Genomic DNA, 18507 nt, shown 5'->3' on the forward strand with positions numbered 1-18507 from the left:
TGACAAATTATGAATAAAACAAGTATACATAATTAATGACTCCAAGTATTTGCACAATTAAAAATTTGCTAGCTGGGGTCAAATCTCTCTGGATATGTAGCTAATAATTTTTTTCCAGTGAGCATTTTGCTCTTTACCAAAACCTGTGCCACAAACTCCTCTGTGTTCTTAGAGTAACTTTGTGAGCCTTTTAGACTACAATAAAATAAGAGGATATATGGCTTTACATCTTCAGCTTGTAAGTTTGTGCAAAATTGACGTTGGGTCGCTGTGCACCCCAGGAAGGGTTGGAGAACAAGTGAAGGATGGTGCTGAACACTTACGTGCACATGCCACACCCCTGCGAGCGGAGGCTGTGGGGAAGGAACGAGTTAGGGGGGGTGAGACCCCGTGTGGGGAAGTGAAATAGGGGCTGGACAGTCCCGGACCCACAGGGACTGTGAGAGGAGCATTTGGGCCCAGTGAGAGGTCGTTAGTTGTCCTGACTGAAGAGCTGGGCCTGAGTTTGGGACCAGAGGCGGTGCCTCCAGTCTGTAGCCATTGACCTTCATCTGGACTTGGGCTTATTGATAGAAATTAATAGGTAATTTTGGTTGGAAAAGTAGAAAAGAACAAGCTGCTTTGATGGAAGAATCAGTTTGAAGGATGGGAACAGAGGTTAGAGGAGAGGGAAATGTGTTCAACAAATTCGTAATGTGGGCCTGAAGTACATTTCGAAGCCTGATGGAGAACAGATTAAAATGTAGTACGATGAGACTCCTTACCCAGAAAGTGGTATCTTGTTGAAAATGTCCTGGTCAGGAAGAATGTGATGAGAAGTTAGAAGCCTAAGTAAGTTCTCCACACAGGTGCCCTGGGGGGCACAGGGGCTCCTGGTCTCACTTTTTGCCCTGAGGGACTGGCTGGAACGGTCCCTGTGACTCAGACACACATGACTTCATGGCAGAACGTGGAATGTGAACCAATAGGAAAAAAAAGGAAAAGATGCCTGTGAAAGTGCTTCCTGTGCATTGGGGACACGAGAAGTATGAAGTGAACCAGCAAACTCAAACTGGTGGTGCTCTGGTGGGGGAATCCTGGTTACTGAGCCTCCAAACAGCTGCAGTCCCAGGGATGGCCTGCCGCCCCCAAGTTAGCAGGTGGCGCTCCTGCTGTGGCAGGAGTGCACCTAGTCTGGTACCCTGGCTCCGGACTGGGGTAGACGCATATGTTGTGAAATGTGGCACACGTGAGTTAACTGTCGGTCAGTGTCAAGAATCCACCCCGAGAGAATTGTACCTGTCCACTGCTACGCGTCCCAGTGTGCTTTTTATGAGTGGGAGAGAAGGGTAGGTTTACAGCCAGGTGTCCAAGTGTTGTATAAAATACTGGTTTGGCCAAAAAGTCCACTTAGTTGTTTTCATAAAAAGACACATTTTTCTTTTTTTGTTTTTAAGGATTTTATTATTTCTAGAGAGGAAGGGAGGAAGAGAAACAATGTGTTGGTTGCCTCTCATGTTCCCACCAAGTGGGGGGTACCTGGACCACCACCCAGGCATGTGCCCTGCCTGGGAATCGAAGCAGCGGCCCTTTGGTCCCTTTGGTTCGCAGGTCAGTGCTCAGTACACTGAGCTACACCAGCCAGGGCCTAAAACATACATTTTTCATTTACACCAATAACTTTTATTGATTTGAATATTGAGTATACCAGCTATCTCCTGCCATTGGCTTCTAGTGGGCAGAGGCCAGGGTTGCTGCTAAATGTTTTTCAATGCACACGACAGCCCAACAAGCAAAGAATTACTGTATTTGGCCAGAATGTCAGTAACAAGAAACTGCAAACCACATTTGACATGTTTGATAAGTCACAGCATCTTCTCCGTATAGTGCACAGATCGTTTTTGTGCTTCAGTTGTGTTTTTACCTTTCTTGAAATAAAGCGTAATATGCTAAAAATGTATATTTTCTTCCATCTTCAATGTTAAAATGGCTGCACAAAAATTCTGATTTTTTTGAATGCATGCTGATGACAGCTGTCATAGTCCTAACAAAATCGTTCTGAATGAAGTTAAAGATGACTAAACACTACGAGAGCCGTTGTGTGGGAAAACAACAAAGTGAACTTTGGCCAACCCAATACAAGGTATACCCAGGACCTGTAGGGTGACGTGTGTCAGTTGCCACCTGTGGGTTCATGTGGCTCTGCTTCTGGCAGCCTCCAGGTACGTCACCACTAACCAGGTAGTAGCCAAACCTGGTTGTATATTATAGGCTGATGGTGTTTCTGCCTGAGACATGGAAATCGTGGAGGATTTGTGGAGGTTTAAAATAAGAGCACCTGGCTGCCTCCCCACCTCCACTCATAGATGTTGGTGTTGGAAGGTCTAACTTCCGTCTGGAGCACTTGTTAAAAATTGCCGTACCAATTCCTACTCACAGGCTGGTCTGCTTCACACGTCTGGCCTGTGCTCCCACCCAGTCCCTCCTTGCCATCCAGCCCCTCACCTTCAGGACTTAAGGGGGTAGACAGGAAGTATACTTAGGTGGACCTTGAGGTCCTCGTGTCGAAGTCAAATGGCTGAGCTGGCAGTTACGAGAAAACACGGTTAAGTGGCCGCTGAACTGGCATAACTTTACTCCCCTACAAAGCCGGTTGTCAGATCCCAGATACGGCTTCCTCACTAGTGCCAGCTGCACGGAGACTGAACTTCATCCACTTGTGCCTCCTAGGAAGAGATGCAGGAGGGAGACCAGGCTGGGCTCTACCCAGCGTCTGGCCCTTAGAGACTGGAGTAGGGGCAAACCTGCGGAGTTGGGTTTTCTGTCCAATTGCATGTGGCCAGGCCAATTAAAACTAAATCCTGCCTCCAGCTGGTGGCTCCTGGGGTTGGGCCACAGCCCTGGTGCCAGGTGGCCATCAAGACTGCCAGGGAGGAGATGAACATGTAACCTTAAGGCTCACTTTCGCTCAAGAAGTTGCCTGTGCCGGGCCTCCCCTCCCTGCCCCACTTCAGTGCTGTATGGAAGCTCATAAGATTGTCCAGGACCCACTTTATTGACAGGTTTAAAACTCCGGAGAGATTGCTGGCGTTCCCAGGTCCCCTCTCCATCGAAACAGTCACTAGGGGCCAGTCTTAGATTTTGAAAGCTAAGGTGAGGCCGTCGCCCAGGGGCAAGAGGCTGATGTGGACTCGGGCATCCCGCAGGATGCGCTCGTTCAGGTTTCGCACGCACTCGGTTTCCAGATCTCCTGGTTGGGGTTGCAACACTTTTCCTCGCCACAGGACCTGTGGAGGAGGGGCAGGGCATCACGGGGGTGGGCCCTCCAGGGGCAGGGGCGTGAGAACTCTGCTTGAATACCTCGAGGGAGGAGCTGACATGAATACTGCTTGGGGCTTTGGGGTACCAGGGTGGGGCATGGGGAGGAGCCAAGGGGGGAGGATTCCCAGCCCGAGAGCATCTTCTCTCCCCCTAGGCTATCCCTTACACTGAGGACAGCAAGGACGCCTCCGGGCCGCAGCAGCTGCAGACACCGCTCGTAGTAGGCGGTGCAGTTCTCCTTGTCGGCGTCCACCACAGCCATGTCAAAGGTGCCAGCCTCGCCTGCATCAAGGAGCTCATCTTGCGGGGGAGGGATGGGCAGATGTGGCTGAGTCCGCAGGCCTGGTGGCTGGAAGCCCCTGCCCAGGCCAGTCTAGGTGCTGTGACCACTCAGGGACTCCGGCCTCGAGGACGCCAGCCCTGCCACCTTGCATGTGGCTGCATACCCTGAGGCTGGGCAGTGGGGGGCTGTCATCGCCCCAAGCCCATCCGTAAGACCTGGTTACTAGCTTACACCCGATGGCCCCATTTGGGATATGGTGCCAAGGCCCCTTCCACACTGTGCTCACCCAGGGTATCCAGGGCAGGCTTCAACCGAAGGTCGATCTTGTGCTCCTCTTCAGCCTGAGGAAGGACTGGGGTCAGAACCAGCACGTCCCTTCTCCCAGAGCTGGGAGCGGAGTGGCTGGGTTCCGAGACCCTGATGAGGGACACTCACCTGCCGCCACAGGGGCCGACCCAGCTCCGGGGGCTCCGGGTTCACCTCACAGGTCACCACGTGCCCAGTGGGGGGCAGTGCCAGGGCCAACGCTAAGGCTGAGTAGCCTGTGAAAGTGCCTGGGGACGGACACGGATAGACTCAGGCCACAGTGGGGAGATGGCTGGTGACAGACATCCACTGATCACGGCCACGTGCCTTACCCAGGTCCAGCGCCTTCTTGGCCTTAATGAGTCGCGCCAGGTTGGCCAAAAGCTGGGCCTGCTCACAGGTCATCATTGAATCCCCCTGCGGCTGCTCCAGAGTCAGCTGTGTGTGTGGGAAGGGAGAAAGTTGCTGCAGCACTGCCAGTAAGCTAGCCAGCCCCCAAGTTCAGGACCTCCTCGGTGGGCGTGGCCCAGAGAAACGCCCTCCCAGGGAACGCCCACCGCGCCCAGGCTGAAGAGCGCGGAAACCGAGGTCCCAGCCCAACCCAAGGTCATGCGAACACGTGGGGTCTGCAGGGCCGGAGCTGGGTTCCTGGTCCCGCCCTCGGCCCTGCTGACCAGCCGCAGGCTCCGTAACGCCGGATGCTCCCGCAAGGAGCGGCTCAGCAGATACTGCCACAGGGGGCTGTCTTCGGGGGGCAGCAGGCGCTTCTCTCGCCGAGATTGCCATGGAGGGCACCATCTCCCTGCCGGGAGGGATAATGAGTCAGGGCCTGGGACTCGCGGGAGCCATGGGTGAGCCTTAGCTGCCGCCAGCCTCGGGTATTCCAAGGGCTGTGCTCCCACGCCAGCCCTGCCTGCGGGGCCTCTGCGAGGGAGCTGCAGGCGGGTCCCTACTCACCCAGGAAAAGGCCGGTAGCGAAGGCGGCGCCCAGAGCGGCTGATCCCAGGGCCAGCGCCGCGGGCGCAGAGAGCCGGGGCAGGGGCTGGATCATGGCGTTGGCAGAAGGCGGCGGTGCAAAGATCACTAGCGCTGGGGCTACCGGGACTGCACTCGGACCCTCAGGCCTTTCTTGTTCCACCTGGTCCCGGCACTGCCCACAGGATGCGGTATGGAGCATCATCTGGCGGCCGCACGGCCTTACTGCAAGTCCTGCCGGGGCCAGCAGGGTGCCATCTGGTGGCTGCACTCGGAACTTCGCCCGGCAGGGACCAAGACTTGCATCTAGGGTCTGGGGACCTGGGTCAGGGAGAAAAATTTAATAAGCTTCTTTCTCATCACTACCATTTCTGCTGAGACCCCCCGGGGCATATGTGGGAGGGTGAGAGGGCCGAAAGTGTAACAGAACGGTACCGAGTACAAAGTGATAGGAGTGGAAGTTCCTGAGGGACTGAGAATCAGAGGAGGCCTTTGGGGGAAGTGAACAAGGGTATCAGGTTGAAAGAGTGAAGAAACTTGTTTGGGCGTACACAGCTAGGGAGCTCTGAGGCAGGTCAGGTTGACGGGGTGCTGAGATGTCCTTAGTTAAAATCCAGGGTGCCAAACAGACAACCGTGAGATCTTAGGCTCATCATGTCTCTCAGCCTCAGTTTCCTTTGTGGGAACAGGGACCACAGTCTTAACTGCAAATGGCACCAGATCCCACAGCTTGGCACAGAGTAGGTGCTTCATAAATGCCAGCTGCTGTTAAGATTATAGGTTGGAATGATGACATCTCGGGGAGGAAAAAGATTGGAGGGCAGGTGAGGTCACTTGCAGAATGTTCTCTAGGGACACTGTTGAGTTAGCACTGGTTGAACACCTACTGTGTGCCTCAGGGAGCGGTGGAAGAAACTGTCCTGCTTGTATTCTTAGGGAAGCTGTGTTTGGAGACCACAGGACACACAAGAACCTGTGAGCTGCCCCAGCTTCACAATTTTGCCTTCTGTAAAATGGGTTAATAGTCCCCACCACCCAGGGGAGGAAATGAGAAAATCCAGGTGAAGGATTTACACAAGGCCCAGCACTTAGTGGATCACAACGATCACATTTAGAAAGGAGTCCAGGTGGTAAGGGCAGAAGGTCACCTGGCTACTGCTCCACTGCTGTCCCCAGGGGACAGAGCCCATTTAGTAACCACACTGGCTAGAGCTCCCCTGGGGTCTCCCTAGGCAGGGTTCGGCGCTACCAAGGCCCAGAGGCAGGCTTGTCGGAGGGAGAGGTGGTAAGTGAGAGCGGCGAGGCTGAGGCTGAAGACCAGGTTGAGCTGGAGAGAAACTTGGAACTCGGGACTGACCTGCATGGCCAGGCCGGACTCCTGAGTCTGGGGGAGGCAACGCTGTAGTAGGCCCGGTTCCAGGACCCTGCTCCAGGAGCTGAGGGCACAGCCTCCACGTTGACACAGGGTTGGAGCTGGTTCTCTGTCCAATCAGCGGTCGTTCCCCAGACGAGAGGAACAGGGGCGGAGCCTGCTGTCCAGCTCCTCCCAGTTCTCTGTCACCCGGCGAGCATCCTGCTCAGAAGAGAAGCCCCTTCCCCACTGCTGTTCTGCATCCTACTTGGCTCTGTAAAAGTTTCTGTGACCTGACTGTGAGTCTAATTCCCCAGGATTAGGACCGAAGCTGCTGGTCTCTCCTCCCCCACAGCTCAGCACACAGTAGGTGCTAAATAAATGCTCTCTGAGTTATGTGCTGGCGGTGCCTCCGGCTCCTTGCTGTCTGAACAGCCTGTCTAGATAGTAAAAATGGTAGCAGTAGGGGGCCTTTTATTGAACACCAGGCGTCTCTGTGAGACTGTGATATTATCCTCATTTTCCAGAGGAGGAAACCAAAGCTCAGAGAGACCACTTCTCCATGCTCACTGCCCAGACCCTGTTCCTGTTTTCTTAAACCCTCTGACCCCCCTGTCCAAAGTTGGGACACACCAGAGAGCTGTTCTGACTCAATGGGCCCCAGCTGGAACCATACTCAAGCAGTGTTTTCCTGGCACCACACTGCTGCGCCCCTCCAGCAGGCCAGCCCGCAGGCGCGCCCTGGGCTCAGCTGAGGCTGCAGACCTCATTCCCTCCCCTGTCTGGGGGTCCAGGTGTGGGCAGGCCCCCTTCTCACCGGCAGAACCTCCCTCTCCAGCCTGGCTGCAGTCCGGAGCAGGCGGAGGTGGGGAGACCGGCGGGAGGGGAGGCATGTCACCATATATCCCTGTCAGATTAAAAAACTAATTTGAAAAGATTAATGTATTCCATTCTTGTTACGCTGGCTCCGATACCTCTGGGCCCGAGGCCGCTCTGCCTCCTGATTATTGAATTTTTATGGCCTGGTAATTAATTGCAGATTCCCTGTTTTGTTCTATTTCTTTTTCTCTGACATTTTAATTTCAACAAAAAGCAGTGGTCTCCATGCAGGTTCTCTCTGGAGATCCTAATGGTCTATAAAACAGAATGACTTATAGACGTGGCACCCACTTCAGTTGGCGAGCGATTGTTTGAAACCTTGCTGATCACGCAAAATTTAATTTTTCCACCTCCCTCCCCCATTTACTCCTGATTTCTTGTCTCTTCCACTGCAGTGCCAGCGTCTCAGCTCACAATGAAGGCAGCAAAGTGTTGCCTCCGAATCCGTTATGGGGCCTTTTCCTAGAAGACCAGGGGTCTGAAGACAAAATAGGTTTTGGTTCTTTTCCTCAGAGGGGCCTCCAGAGGTGAGGGGAACTGGGCCTCCCCAGAGGGCCGTGCGGATGTGGGTAGCTGCCTCAGGGGAGGAGGGAGGACCATTTCTGCCTCTCTCAGTTGTTCTTTTGGCCAAATACAGCTGCTCCATTAGGCATCGGGGACCCTGCAGGATCATGAGGAAATGAATGGGTGCCTGTACATTCCCTTAGGTTCACACCAGAAAGTCAGGAATATGACCCCCGACCAATCCTTAGCCACACCAGGTCACTGGGAGCAGTTGTCCACAAACAAATGAGTCTGGAAGAGACACCTGAGTGTCTATCCTAATGCCCTCAACTTCTACTTACCCCCGACCTGCTGACATCACAGAGGCTAGGCGCCTCCCCCAAGCTCCCTCAGGACTGGCCGAGTCAGGGGCAGAGGGGAAATGTCATAGAGTCAAGTTGGGCCTAAGGGATGGAAACTTGGGTGTCTTCAGGGACTGGGCAGGTCGGTGAGTGGAGGGCAATAGGGAGCAGTGGGGACTATGGTGCTCCAAAGCTCATGCACCATCAGAAGGCATGGCAGCCATCTGACTCCAATTCATGCTGCCATGTGAGAAGACGGGTGTAGTGTGGCCAGAATTTATGATTTTTTTCAAGAGAGGTTGGAAATCTGGCTTTTAATGAGAAAATTTTTTAAAGTACTGTGTCAGTTGAACTGAATCTGATCTGGCCAGTGAAACAACCGTTTTCTCTGATACAGGGCATGGATCAGAGAAGTTAGGACATGGAAGTAAAGACTGGTAGGGTCAGAAGGGTCTCCGTGGTTGGCCGATTGCCCCCACCCACCTCATCTCTGCCCCAGGAATCCTCTTTCTACCTTTGCGCCCTTCGGTTCCCTTCTCACCCAGTGGGCTCTGCCCCAGCAGCTGTGGGCTGAGGCACCTTCGGGTCCCTCTCCAGGACTTGCCTTCTTTAAGGCCCCTTCCCCCCACAGAGAAGCTGTAGCCTGAGTTTGACCACTTCTGGGAGAGGTCTGCCGAGCTCTCCGGGGAGGATGGCGTCTTTTCACCTGTGACTCTGGGAGGCAATTCCCTGATTCCAGGGCTCTAGGGAGGCATTTCGAGCTGAGTGGATGGAGGCAGACAGACCATGAATCAGGGCTCCTGGGACTCCTGAGAGGAGTTCAGGAGGACAGAGGGTCCACACCTGCTCCCACCTCTGCCGAGAAGCCGCAGAGCTGGCAGGCCATACCCAGGCTTAGTGCCTCAGTTTCCTCCCCTGGGCGGGCCAAACGGGAGGCGACAGCATGGGCTCAGGGACCGCACGGACTTGGATTCACACAGTGGCCCCACCACTCACTCTGTGGCTGTGTGGGCTCAGAGTTCCTCAACCAGAAAATGGGGATGATCCTTCTGTGTTAATGTTCTACCGCTGTGGCTTGTCACCCATTTATTATCTCATGCATCTGTAGGTCAAAAGTCTGGCATGAAGACGTGGCCAGACTCTGCTTAGGGTCTCCCCAGGATAAAGTCCAGGTGCTGCCTGGAGCGCAGTTCTGCCCTGGTGCTTCAGGCCTTCCTCCAAGCTCTCTAGCTGTCAGCAAGTTCAGCTACTTCTCACGAAGCCCCTTCGTGCTCAAGGCCAGCAAAGGCCCCTTGAATCTTTTTGATGCCTTCCTCTCCTGCCTTTAAGGGCTCATGTGATTATGCTAGGCCCACCCGGATAATATGGGATAATGTCCCTATTTTAAGGTGGGCTGGTTAGTTACACCTGTGAAGTCCTCCCTTGGGAGTGACCTGGGTGGTAGAGATCATGGGAAGAGGCAAAAGTCTGCCTGCCACAGCCTCCAAGCTCTCAGAGTGGTTACATGGGTTAAAATACCCCTGCCTGGGTCCCATTCCCGCTCCCTGACAAGCACCGTGGGGTCAGATACCTAAACGCACAGGATTCCCTGCTGCGCCTGAACTGAAGGGGAGGTGGAAGGTTCCTCAGAGCACCCATGTCTAGTAACCGGCATCGTCTCCGTTTCCCAGGTGGGCAAACCAAGGCTCCCAGAGGTCGAGTGATGCATAAGTGGCCGAGCCAGGAGGTGAACTTGTCTCTAACTCAGCTTCCATACGAGTGTGTCATCTCACCGCTGGGCTCTAGTCCAGAGCCCCAAGGTCCTCTGGAAATTCGTTTAGTTCTCTGGGGAAGCATCTTCCACGTACCAACAATTCACCTGTAATTCACCTTATCTGGCTCAGTCCAGGTGTTTCTGAGACTCCCCAGTGAGTAACTTAGGTGTGTTTTTCATGGTGTCCCCTGTTTCCCTCCTTATTTCTTGTCAGGGTGGACGGGAACGCTTCTTCCAGATACCCTGGCTGACCCTCAGAAGCCTTCAAATGGTCAGGACTTCATGGGGCCCTTCTGAGACCTGGTAGAGAAAGTCCCCCTGCAGCTTAAAATGTTCTTCACTTTTAAGACACTGGCCTATGTTGTGAGTCCTTCCTTTTCTCAAAGACAGCAAACATGTATACCCTGCGGAAGACACGGGACCTAGCTTCCACCCATCGGATGTAGAAGACTCGGGAATGCAAATGTAGGCAGTGTGAGTTAGCGGCTGCGTGAAGGAGAAAGGTGCGCAGCGAGTAAGTGTGACGAGGTGGCGGTGCCCGTTGCTGCCGGGATGGTTGTATTGAAGCCTCCAGCCAGAGGTGGGCTGTGTGGCGGCTGTGTTCCAACGAGAACAGTCCCGTGGTGGGACTGGGCAGGCTTCTGGTTGTGAAGTTCCTGCTTGTGGAGCATCCAAACCTGATGCTCTGGTCCTCCCAGAGGCTGCTGTTTACAACAGAGTGGGGTATTGTTTGCAACAAAGTAAAATCTGCTGTTTGCTACTGAGCAGCTTCTATGGTTTGCAGTTAAGGGTCCTGCCTGGTGCAGCTCCCCTGTGGGACGGGTCTGCCCTACTGTCTGCCTCTGAAGCGCTCCTCCTCCTCCTTCTGCCTTGGCACTGGGAGCCTGATGCTATCCGAGAAAGTGTGCCCAGCCCTGGGGGTGAACTGTGATCCATCTCAGGCTGTCGCAGCCATCTCGGGCATATTTTTTCAAGGTGCTCTCATCCTCTCTGCAGCTCATTTCTGGCTTCTCAGGAAATTTTCCTCCCTGATACTAAGAAACTCCTCTGTTATTGCTTAGCCTCTTTTAAGCTTGTATGGGGTTACATAAAGATGAAGCAGTTGGAACCATAGCTGCCGTCTTATGGCCATTGGGCAATGAAGTTATGGTTTAACAAACCAAACACTGGGGATGCTGGGATGCAGTGCTGCTGCTTGAAGGCATTATCTAGCCATTGAGCCACCACCAGCAACTGTCTGGCTCCAGACTACTCGTTACATGAGAAAAAGGAGCCCTTTCTGTTTAAGCAATGATTTGCTATATATTCTTTTACTTAAAGCTCAAAGCATTCCTGATACCAGCCCCCAGGCAGTATGGCCTGGGCCCATAGGCTTAGAGTTGGTGCTGAGATAAACCTGTTTGCTTTTTTCCTTCAGGACACAGTGACAGATTCCACAGTGAACTTGAAATCGTGCCCTCCAGAGATGAGGCTTCATTTTCATCAAGAGTGAGCTTTCTTGCAAGAGATGCCTCCATCCCAAAGACTCCTGGCAGGCCCATACCTCCCCTACTAGATGAGCCCAAATGCCAGCACTGGGGACCCACCTTTGTGCTGCTGCAGACCTGTGGCCTCTCGTCGACGAAGCAGGCACGATCGCTCCACAGATGGCTTTCAGACAGAGGAAGGACTCATTCAAAGTCACAGCCGTGACTCGGGATTGGCTCCGATTCTGTGTGGCCACAGCCTGGGGCATCTCCCCACTCCAGGGGGTCCCTCTATTTGCCTCAGAGCCAGGGGCACAGAGGCCTCTGGGACAGTGGATGACCAGATGGGTCGGGGGTTCCTGTGCATCCTGCTGGGGACAGGGTCAGGGAAGCCCACGTCCTCCTGGCACAGTCGTCGGTTTGTGCTGTGGCAATGCTATGAAACAGCCCCAGATTTCACTGGCTTCTAGAATAATCAATTCATTTTCTTGCTCCTGGTCCAGAGGGTCAGCTGGGGCTCTTCTGCTTCAGTGGTGGGTTCAGATCTTTCCTCCTGGGCATGTCCTTTCCCAGTGGATAACACTGGAGCAAGAAGCCCACCCTGTAAGTGCTTTCAAAGCCTCTGTCTCAGTCAGGTCTGCTGATGTTCCAGTGCCACAGCATCACTTGGCCAAGCCCCAAGTCCCGAGTAAAGGCCTGTGCTTTATCCCCTCCATGGGGTGGCCCCGCGAGGTCACATGACCAAGGGTATGGATGCGTAATCCTATTACTGGTGGCAGAGTGCAGAGTCAGGAGCAGCAGTCCAATCTACACGCAGGTCCCCAGGGCCCCAGGCTGTCTCCAAAGGTATGGGCGCAGAGACTCCATTGGGCACCATCGCGGCGAGCACAGGCCGCCACAGGCAGAGGCTGAAGATTTTCCAATCAGTTCAGCCTCAGAGGAAGAACCTGAAGCTCTGGGAGTTGGAGTGTTGCCTGAGGTTGCACGGCAGCCCCCTGCCTCCGCCCACCCTCACTGCCATCCTGAAAACGGACAGGAGAGGGAGTTGAGGGGTCCGGCTCACCTTCCCTCTTCCAGCCTAGAGCACCTGCCTGCGAGCAAAGGAGAAACCCCCAGCCCTTTCTTTCCTCCAAGCCGCACTCAGTCTCAGCACACGCCCCTTTCCCCCAGAGACAGCAGGAAATGCAGCCTGGGACTCGGGATTCAGACTGCTTGCACGAGAGACCTCTCAGCGCTTGTTTATGTCTGCAGCCCTTGGGCTGGCCTGAGGGCATACTTTGTTTTTCTTGATCGGTGTTTTGTTTGTTTGAATGGGGCCAATACTAAACAACTGGAAAATTTCACAAAGAATTTAGACTTGATTTTCATTTCTGTTGAGAAAGCAGAAGATTTCACCAAGCCCGACCCATTTGGCTGCGTGGCAAGGCTGCTGACACTGCATGTGCCTGTGTCCGTCCCCACATGGGTCCTGTGCTTTGCCGAAGTCCCCACCACTCCCTGCTGCCTCCAGCACAACACATTCCACTCATATCCCATATTGGTCTTTGTGCTGCTGGCACATGAACTGCGACCTCTGATTTAATCCACTCCCCACAGGCCCAGTGATACCTGCCTGGGGCACACAGTCAGGTGCTTTTATTTCTCTTTCTCTTTCTGAGGAAGAACTTCCCGGGGAACCCAGAGAGCAGTCCCCCTCCTGACCCCAAACCAGGAGCCCAGTCTCTGCTGCCCATCCCTCTTTGGTTCAGGTTGGGGGCTTCCCCGCTGAGGCAAAGCTGTTCATGTCATGACCGAGCTGCCTGGAGGAGAGCACAGCCACCCTGAGGGAAAAATCCAGGCAGAGATGAAGCTTTCGGAAGATGTATGGAGACCCGGGACCCTGAGATCCACTGGGACTCCCACTAAATGTGTAAAAATGGGGTACTAACTGCTGATACTTATATAACACTTCTTGTAGCTTCATAGTGACTCAGTTAATTCTCATATTTATCCCCATGTTACAGATGAGGAAACTGAAAGCACAGAGAGGTCAAGCAACTTGCCCGAAGTTGCACAGTTTATTAAATGGGAGTGTTGGGATTTGAACTCAAATGCTCTGGTTTCAGGGCTTGCAGTTCTTAACCACTGAAGTATACTAGAGGAAATACCTGTTGAGATGAGTGTTTTCCTGTAATGCCTTATTTCACCTTCAGGCTTGCCCAACAAAGTAGGGGGAGGGGGTTGGCTATGACAGAAAAACCCAAAAGACAATGACTTAATCAAGAGAGAAGTTAATTTCTATTTTAGTTTTTAAAGATTTTATTTATTTATTTTTAGGGGAGGGGAAGAGAGGGTGAGGAACCTGGAAGTGAGAGAGAAGCATCGATCCATTGCCTCTCCTATGATACATCACCTGGTGACTGAACCTGCAACCCAGGCATGTGCCCTGATAGGGAATCAAACTGTGACATTTTGGCTTGTGGGGTAACTTTTCAGCTTGTGGGACAAGGCCCAACCAACTGAGCCACACAGGACAGGGCCTCTATTTTATACAGATACAACCTGGAGGTGGTAAGGAGGCTCCAGAGTCAACAGGCTTCTACTCTGTTGTGCCACCATCCCCAACATGTGGCTTCTCCTCACTGAGCAAGATGGCTGCTTGAGCTCCAGCCATCACACCTTTAACCCAGTTTTCAGAAAAAGGAAAGGAAAAGATAGGACTCAGCCTCATCCTTTAAGGACATATCTTCAAAGTTTTATGGGGTACTTCTACCTGCATCATTTTGAGTAGCACTTAGTCACATGGGCACACTTCAACCTAGAAATAGTCATTATTCTGGAGGATTATGTACTCAATGAAAACTCAGTTCTATCATTATATGCTTAGAGGGAGAATGGATACCAGGAATGTTCAGCATCATTGCTGCATTTTACGGATAAAGACACAGGCTCAGAAAGGTGAATGACTTGCTGGAGGTCACATAGCCAGGTAGAGGTAGAGCCTCGATCTTCCGTCCCTGGGTTTGTTTGGAGCAGGTGGGCCTCCAAAAATACACTTTGCCAATTTCTTGGGGGGGGGCACTTAGGGAGTCTGTGCATATATACACAAGCCTTTCCCCAGGTCCCGGGAATGCCCAGGGCCCAGGTGCTGGACCCTCTCATGCCTTCAAGCCCTGGCAGCCACTCTGGGCCGAGATCCATCATCTGGGCACCAGCCATGCCCCGGGCCTGATCCATCCATCCCGCTAATTCTGGCATCAACTGTGCTGGGTGTGTTCCTGAGGCAGCCTCCAGAGCGCTGAATAATTCAGGCCTGTGTAATGGGATAATGAATTTAGTGGCAACCCAGTGTGGTCTCAGTACTTACATTTCAAGAAATACTGACTCCCCAGGTCTGCTCAGCAGGCCGGGGACGTCCGCAAACCCAGAAACCTGCTTCTGCCCATCTCAGGCCTCCTGAGTAGAGACCCCACTTTGTTCTCAATGGTTCTTTTTTTTTTTCTTCAAATTTCAAGATGTAGTTTTTAATTGAATTTATTGGGGAGACCCTGGTTAATAAAACTATACAGAGCCCAGATGTACAATTCTATAACACATCACCTGAGTACTGTGTTGTGTGTTTCCCACCCCAAGTCAAATCTGCTGTTCCCGATGGCTCTCCAGCCGCTGGGACAAGTGGGGAGTTGGCGGGTGGGGGCCTGCCTGGTTGGAACGTCGGGAGGGGGTGGAAGTGGATTCACAGAAGCTCTGCAATGCAGAGCTGGGAGGGAACTCGGCGGTCCTTTGGGCCTGCGTGCCCATTTTACGAACAAGGAAACTGCGGGTGCAGAGAGCACAGGCCTATCTGCCTGGACACTGTTCTGTGGCTGAAAATGCCAGGGGACTGGAGCTTCTGGGAAGGAGATGGCTTGTTTGCCTTCTGACCTGCTTGTTTTCCAGCCCCAGCTGCTGGAGGACCCGCAGCTGCCATGGACCCTTAGCTGCCCCTTTTCTGGAGCAGCAGCATCAGCCAAGCAAGAGCTGCCCCCACCCAGCAGGCCTCACAGCACCCACACACATACCTGGGGGACCGTGGCCGACCACTCACTGATGTGGTGGCACGAAAGGTGACCCCAGGCCTCCAGGAAGGACTAACTCTGTGATGCTGTTTGTGCTTTGGAGCCTCCTGCGGGACCAGGCTGCAGCTGGAGCCCAGAGGAGGCCACATTCTGATGTAGCTTTTACCTTTTTCCTGTCCTGCGCCCCTCACTTCCCTTTTCCTCAAAGCCTCCGCCGTCCATCATCTGAACAGGAGTCCCTGGCGCAGGCTCTGCTCCTGGGGACCCACCGAAGAAACCTGCATTTCCTGGGCCAAGACCTTTTATCTGAGGACTCACCTCAGAACAGCAAGAGGGTCTCAGAGCCAGGAATACTTAGCCCTGGCTCTGCTGTGTGACTGTGAAGAAACCACTTCTCTTCACTGGGCCTCCGTTTCCCCAACATGTGGTAGGGTTAAGGGGAGGTTCTCTCAGGTCCCTTCCAGCTCTGAAGGTCTGCGGTAGGACCTCAGGTGCCAGGAAGCCTTCTCCTGCCCATGCCCAGCCCCTCATGTGCATGGAATCCTACCAATGGGTTTTCTCTGAAGGGTTTTTTTTTTTTTTTTTTTTTAATGTAAAGGCATCTGAGGTGAGGGTAAGTTTCCTGTTAGGTAATCATGCTGCAGGGCAGACGCTCTCAAGGTGGGATCCTTGAATCACCTACAGTGAAGTTCATCACCCGACGGTGTGTTTATTATTAATATATCCCTTCTGCTTCTTTGGAATGTGGTCCACGACATCCAGAGTTGTGCCAGCTGTCACTCAACCATGATGAAACAGCATGAGATGTAAATAACAAACTAAGGAGGGTGAAGTAGTTATATGGAAGGAAACTGGTTTTCAATGGCATTTCTGAATCATTGCACGAAACCTGAAAATGCTGCTGCTAGAATCTTAGTGTTTGAAATAATTATCTTTATTGCTCAAGCAAATCTTGGTTGCCTTTTCTGTTATTTGCAGCCCAAAGCATTAAAAAGAAATCAACAGTCTCTATCTTGTTGAATCTTAACAATCTTTTAAAATAGGGATTATTATAGGCTCAGAGAAGTTCAGTGACACATCTCACGTCACACAGCTGGCACATGGCAGCACCTTTTTGGTGTGGAGCTTTCAGGTTGGGAGGGATTTTGATTATGGGTAAGAATTTAAGTCCTGTCTCCTCTGCTGCATGTGCTCTATTTCAGTCTGGCCACTGGGAATAGTCCCCCTCCTTAGCCATTGCGGTCTTTGGTCATTCTCTCGCCCATCCGCCTCACCTTAGGTCTCAGCTTAGAGACCTGGGAAAGGTCTGTTACTGGGGGGAGGAGGGCAGGAGGCTGCCAGGAGCTACAGTTCATTCCTTCATGGAGTTTTCCAATGAATTCAGCCAGATCCTGGTACTGAAGACTGAGGGGGAGGCCGGACCCTCTACCCAGCCCTTGACCCTTGTGCGTGTGTGTTGGCGGGGGTGGGGAGTGTGACAGCAAAAGATCTGAGACACAAAGTAGACAGACGGAGGGAAGGAGAGGAACAACGCGGTAGAGATAGAGTAAGGGTGAGAGGAAGGGAGTGGAGAAGGACCTCAGGCTCTGGAGAGCAATGTTGAGACAAACTGACACTGAATCTCAGACACAAACTAGTACCTCCCGCCCCCCCAGCTTGGGCTTGCTCAGCGGCGGTGGCATGCACTGGAGCGCCCCCTCCAAGGACAGGGGGCTCCGCGCTGAGCCGCAGCAGGGGCTTGGCGAACAGGCACCCCGTCAGATGGCCTTGGTTGCTGCTCTGAGGGCGGAGGCAGGGCTGTAGGAAAGGCTGAGGTGACCGTGGGTCCCCTCTGGAGATCAGAGGCCTGTCGGAGAAGTTGAGCGCCGTAGGTGCGTATGTGTGTGTGCGCGCCCCACAGTGTCCCTGCCTAGGTACTTCCAGGTGATCGGACAACTGGATGTTTCCCTGGGCAGAAAAGTGGCCTCCACAGGCTAAGAGCATAACGAGAAATGCAAGTCTCCTCATCAACAGAGAGGGGCGGGGAGAAGATTTATTTATTTATTAATTAATTAAATTCATTGGGGTGACATTGGTTAATAAAATTGTATGGGTCTCAGGTGTACAATTCTATAACACATCATCCGTATATCGTATTGTGTGTTCACTACCCAAGTCAGGTCTCCTTCCATCACCATTTATCTCCCCGTCCCTTCCCCTACCTTCCCCAGCCCTTTTTCCCTCTGGCAATCACCATACTGTTTTTAAATATTCATCAGAAGGCAGAGAATTGTTAGCTGGGGAAGAGTAACTGCTCCAGACCCTGGGACTGAGCCCCCAAACCTCAGGGGTGGTTATTCTGTACATGGGAGCCCTCTCTGAGGGGACTTCTTCTGCCCTACATTCGTGGGGGAGGCAGGGACAGAAATGGCCTCAGAAAGATGGGGAGAAAGAACTAAGGGCAGAAAGATGGGTCTCTGTCAGGCACACAAGACACCTGATCTTCTCTACCCTTTTGGGTGGTGGCCAGGAAGCAGCCCCTAGGGATGACCTTTGGCTTGGGTGGTCTCTGGGCGGAGTCTGGATCTCCGGGGCCTGTCTCAGCGGAGTGAGTCTGGGGACCAGCAGTCCTGGAGGATGTCCTGAGGACTGGGACTGACGAGGGTGTATTCCAGCCTCCGGTGGGAGGGCGGGAGGGGCGTGGCTCTTCTCCCCGCCACAGACCCTGTTCACGGCTAACCCCCCTGCTCCAGGGTTCAGGCAGGCAGACACTGCTGTCTCCAGGGAGCCTCCCCTCATCCTCCAGGCCAGATGTCCCCACTAACGGAGCTGGCTGGAGGTTTTAAAACATGTCCGTGAATTCTCCGGCACTCCTCTCATCAGGAGGTGGAACCTGTATGGCTCCTCACCTTGAACCTGGGTAGGCTCTGGGAACAGAATGTAGTGAAAGTGATGTTCCGAGGCTAGTTAGAAAAGGGCCAAATGGTTTCTCCCAGATTCTCTCTTGGACCCTTGCTCTGGGAGCAGCCAGCTGCCCTGTAAGAGGTCCATCTCCCCTGAGGTTGCCAGGTGCAGAGACCACGTGGAGGGAGACAGATGCCCAGAGGGCCCTCCAGCTGCAGCTCATTCAGGCTTCTCAGCCCAGATGTCAGGCAAGTGCAGGAGGGGGCCTTTGAGATGAACCCAGCCCCAGCCACCTAACGCCTACAAGGCAGGCACGACACACCCAGAGTGAGAACGGCCTGGATTCCAGACAACCTCCAGACTCGTGAGCAAAATAAATGATCACGTATGAGTTCCCTAGGACTGCCTAGGTGACAAATGGCCACAAAG

General features: G+C 53.2%; 1 protein-coding gene and 1 long non-coding RNA gene across 4 annotated transcripts; one reads left to right on the top strand and one right to left on the bottom strand.

Moving 5' to 3' along the window:
* Positions 1-2384: 2384 nt before the first annotated feature.
* On the bottom strand, positions 2385-5089 carry COMTD1 (catechol-O-methyltransferase domain containing 1). Of its 3 annotated transcripts, none has more exons than XM_037130661.2 (7): positions 4847-5078; positions 4564-4691; positions 4222-4327; positions 4019-4137; positions 3870-3924; positions 3467-3582; positions 3011-3266 (listed from the first exon to the last, which is right to left on the bottom strand). In XM_037130661.2, exons 1-7 carry the CDS (start codon positions 5067-5069, stop codon positions 3114-3116), a joined length of 900 nt encoding a protein of 299 aa, XP_036986556.2. In that variant the 5' UTR covers positions 5070-5078; the 3' UTR covers positions 3011-3113. The 3 variants fall into 3 exon arrangements, with proteins under 3 accessions (XP_036986554.2, XP_036986556.2, XP_036986555.2); XM_037130660.2 differs by having other exon boundaries at positions 3467-3600; positions 4847-5076; XM_037130659.2 differs by lacking the exon at positions 3467-3582 and having other exon boundaries at positions 2385-3266; positions 4847-5089.
* Positions 5090-7494: 2405 nt separating this feature from the next.
* LOC119038159 (uncharacterized) lies at positions 7495-12478 on the top strand. Its single transcript, XR_008391358.1, has 3 exons — positions 7495-7621; positions 9610-10206; positions 11110-12478. It is a non-coding gene; the product is annotated as an uncharacterized LOC119038159 (long non-coding RNA).
* The last annotated feature ends 6029 nt before the right edge of the window (positions 12479-18507 follow it).

Source organism: Artibeus jamaicensis, unplaced genomic scaffold, assembly GCF_021234435.1.
Source record: "Artibeus jamaicensis isolate MK-2021 breed Jamaican fruit bat unplaced genomic scaffold, CSHL_Jam_final contig_332, whole genome shotgun sequence".
Taxonomy (NCBI): domain Eukaryota; kingdom Metazoa; phylum Chordata; class Mammalia; order Chiroptera; family Phyllostomidae; genus Artibeus; species Artibeus jamaicensis.

Bases quoted from the DNA above. Each gene is read 5' to 3' on its own strand.
- COMTD1 (XM_037130659.2), bottom strand. From the start codon at position 5,069: ATGATGCTCCATACCGCATCCTGTGGGCAGTGCCGGGACCAGGTGGAA. The intron at 3,925-4,018 runs GTGAGTGTCCCT...GTCCTTCCTCAG, and splicing joins GTCGGCCCCTGTGGCGGCAG to GCTGAAGAGGAGCACAAGAT. The intron at 3,267-3,869 runs GTGAGCACAGTG...CCTCCTCCACAG, and splicing joins GCCTGCCCTGGATACCCTGG to GTCCTGTGGCGAGGAAAAGT.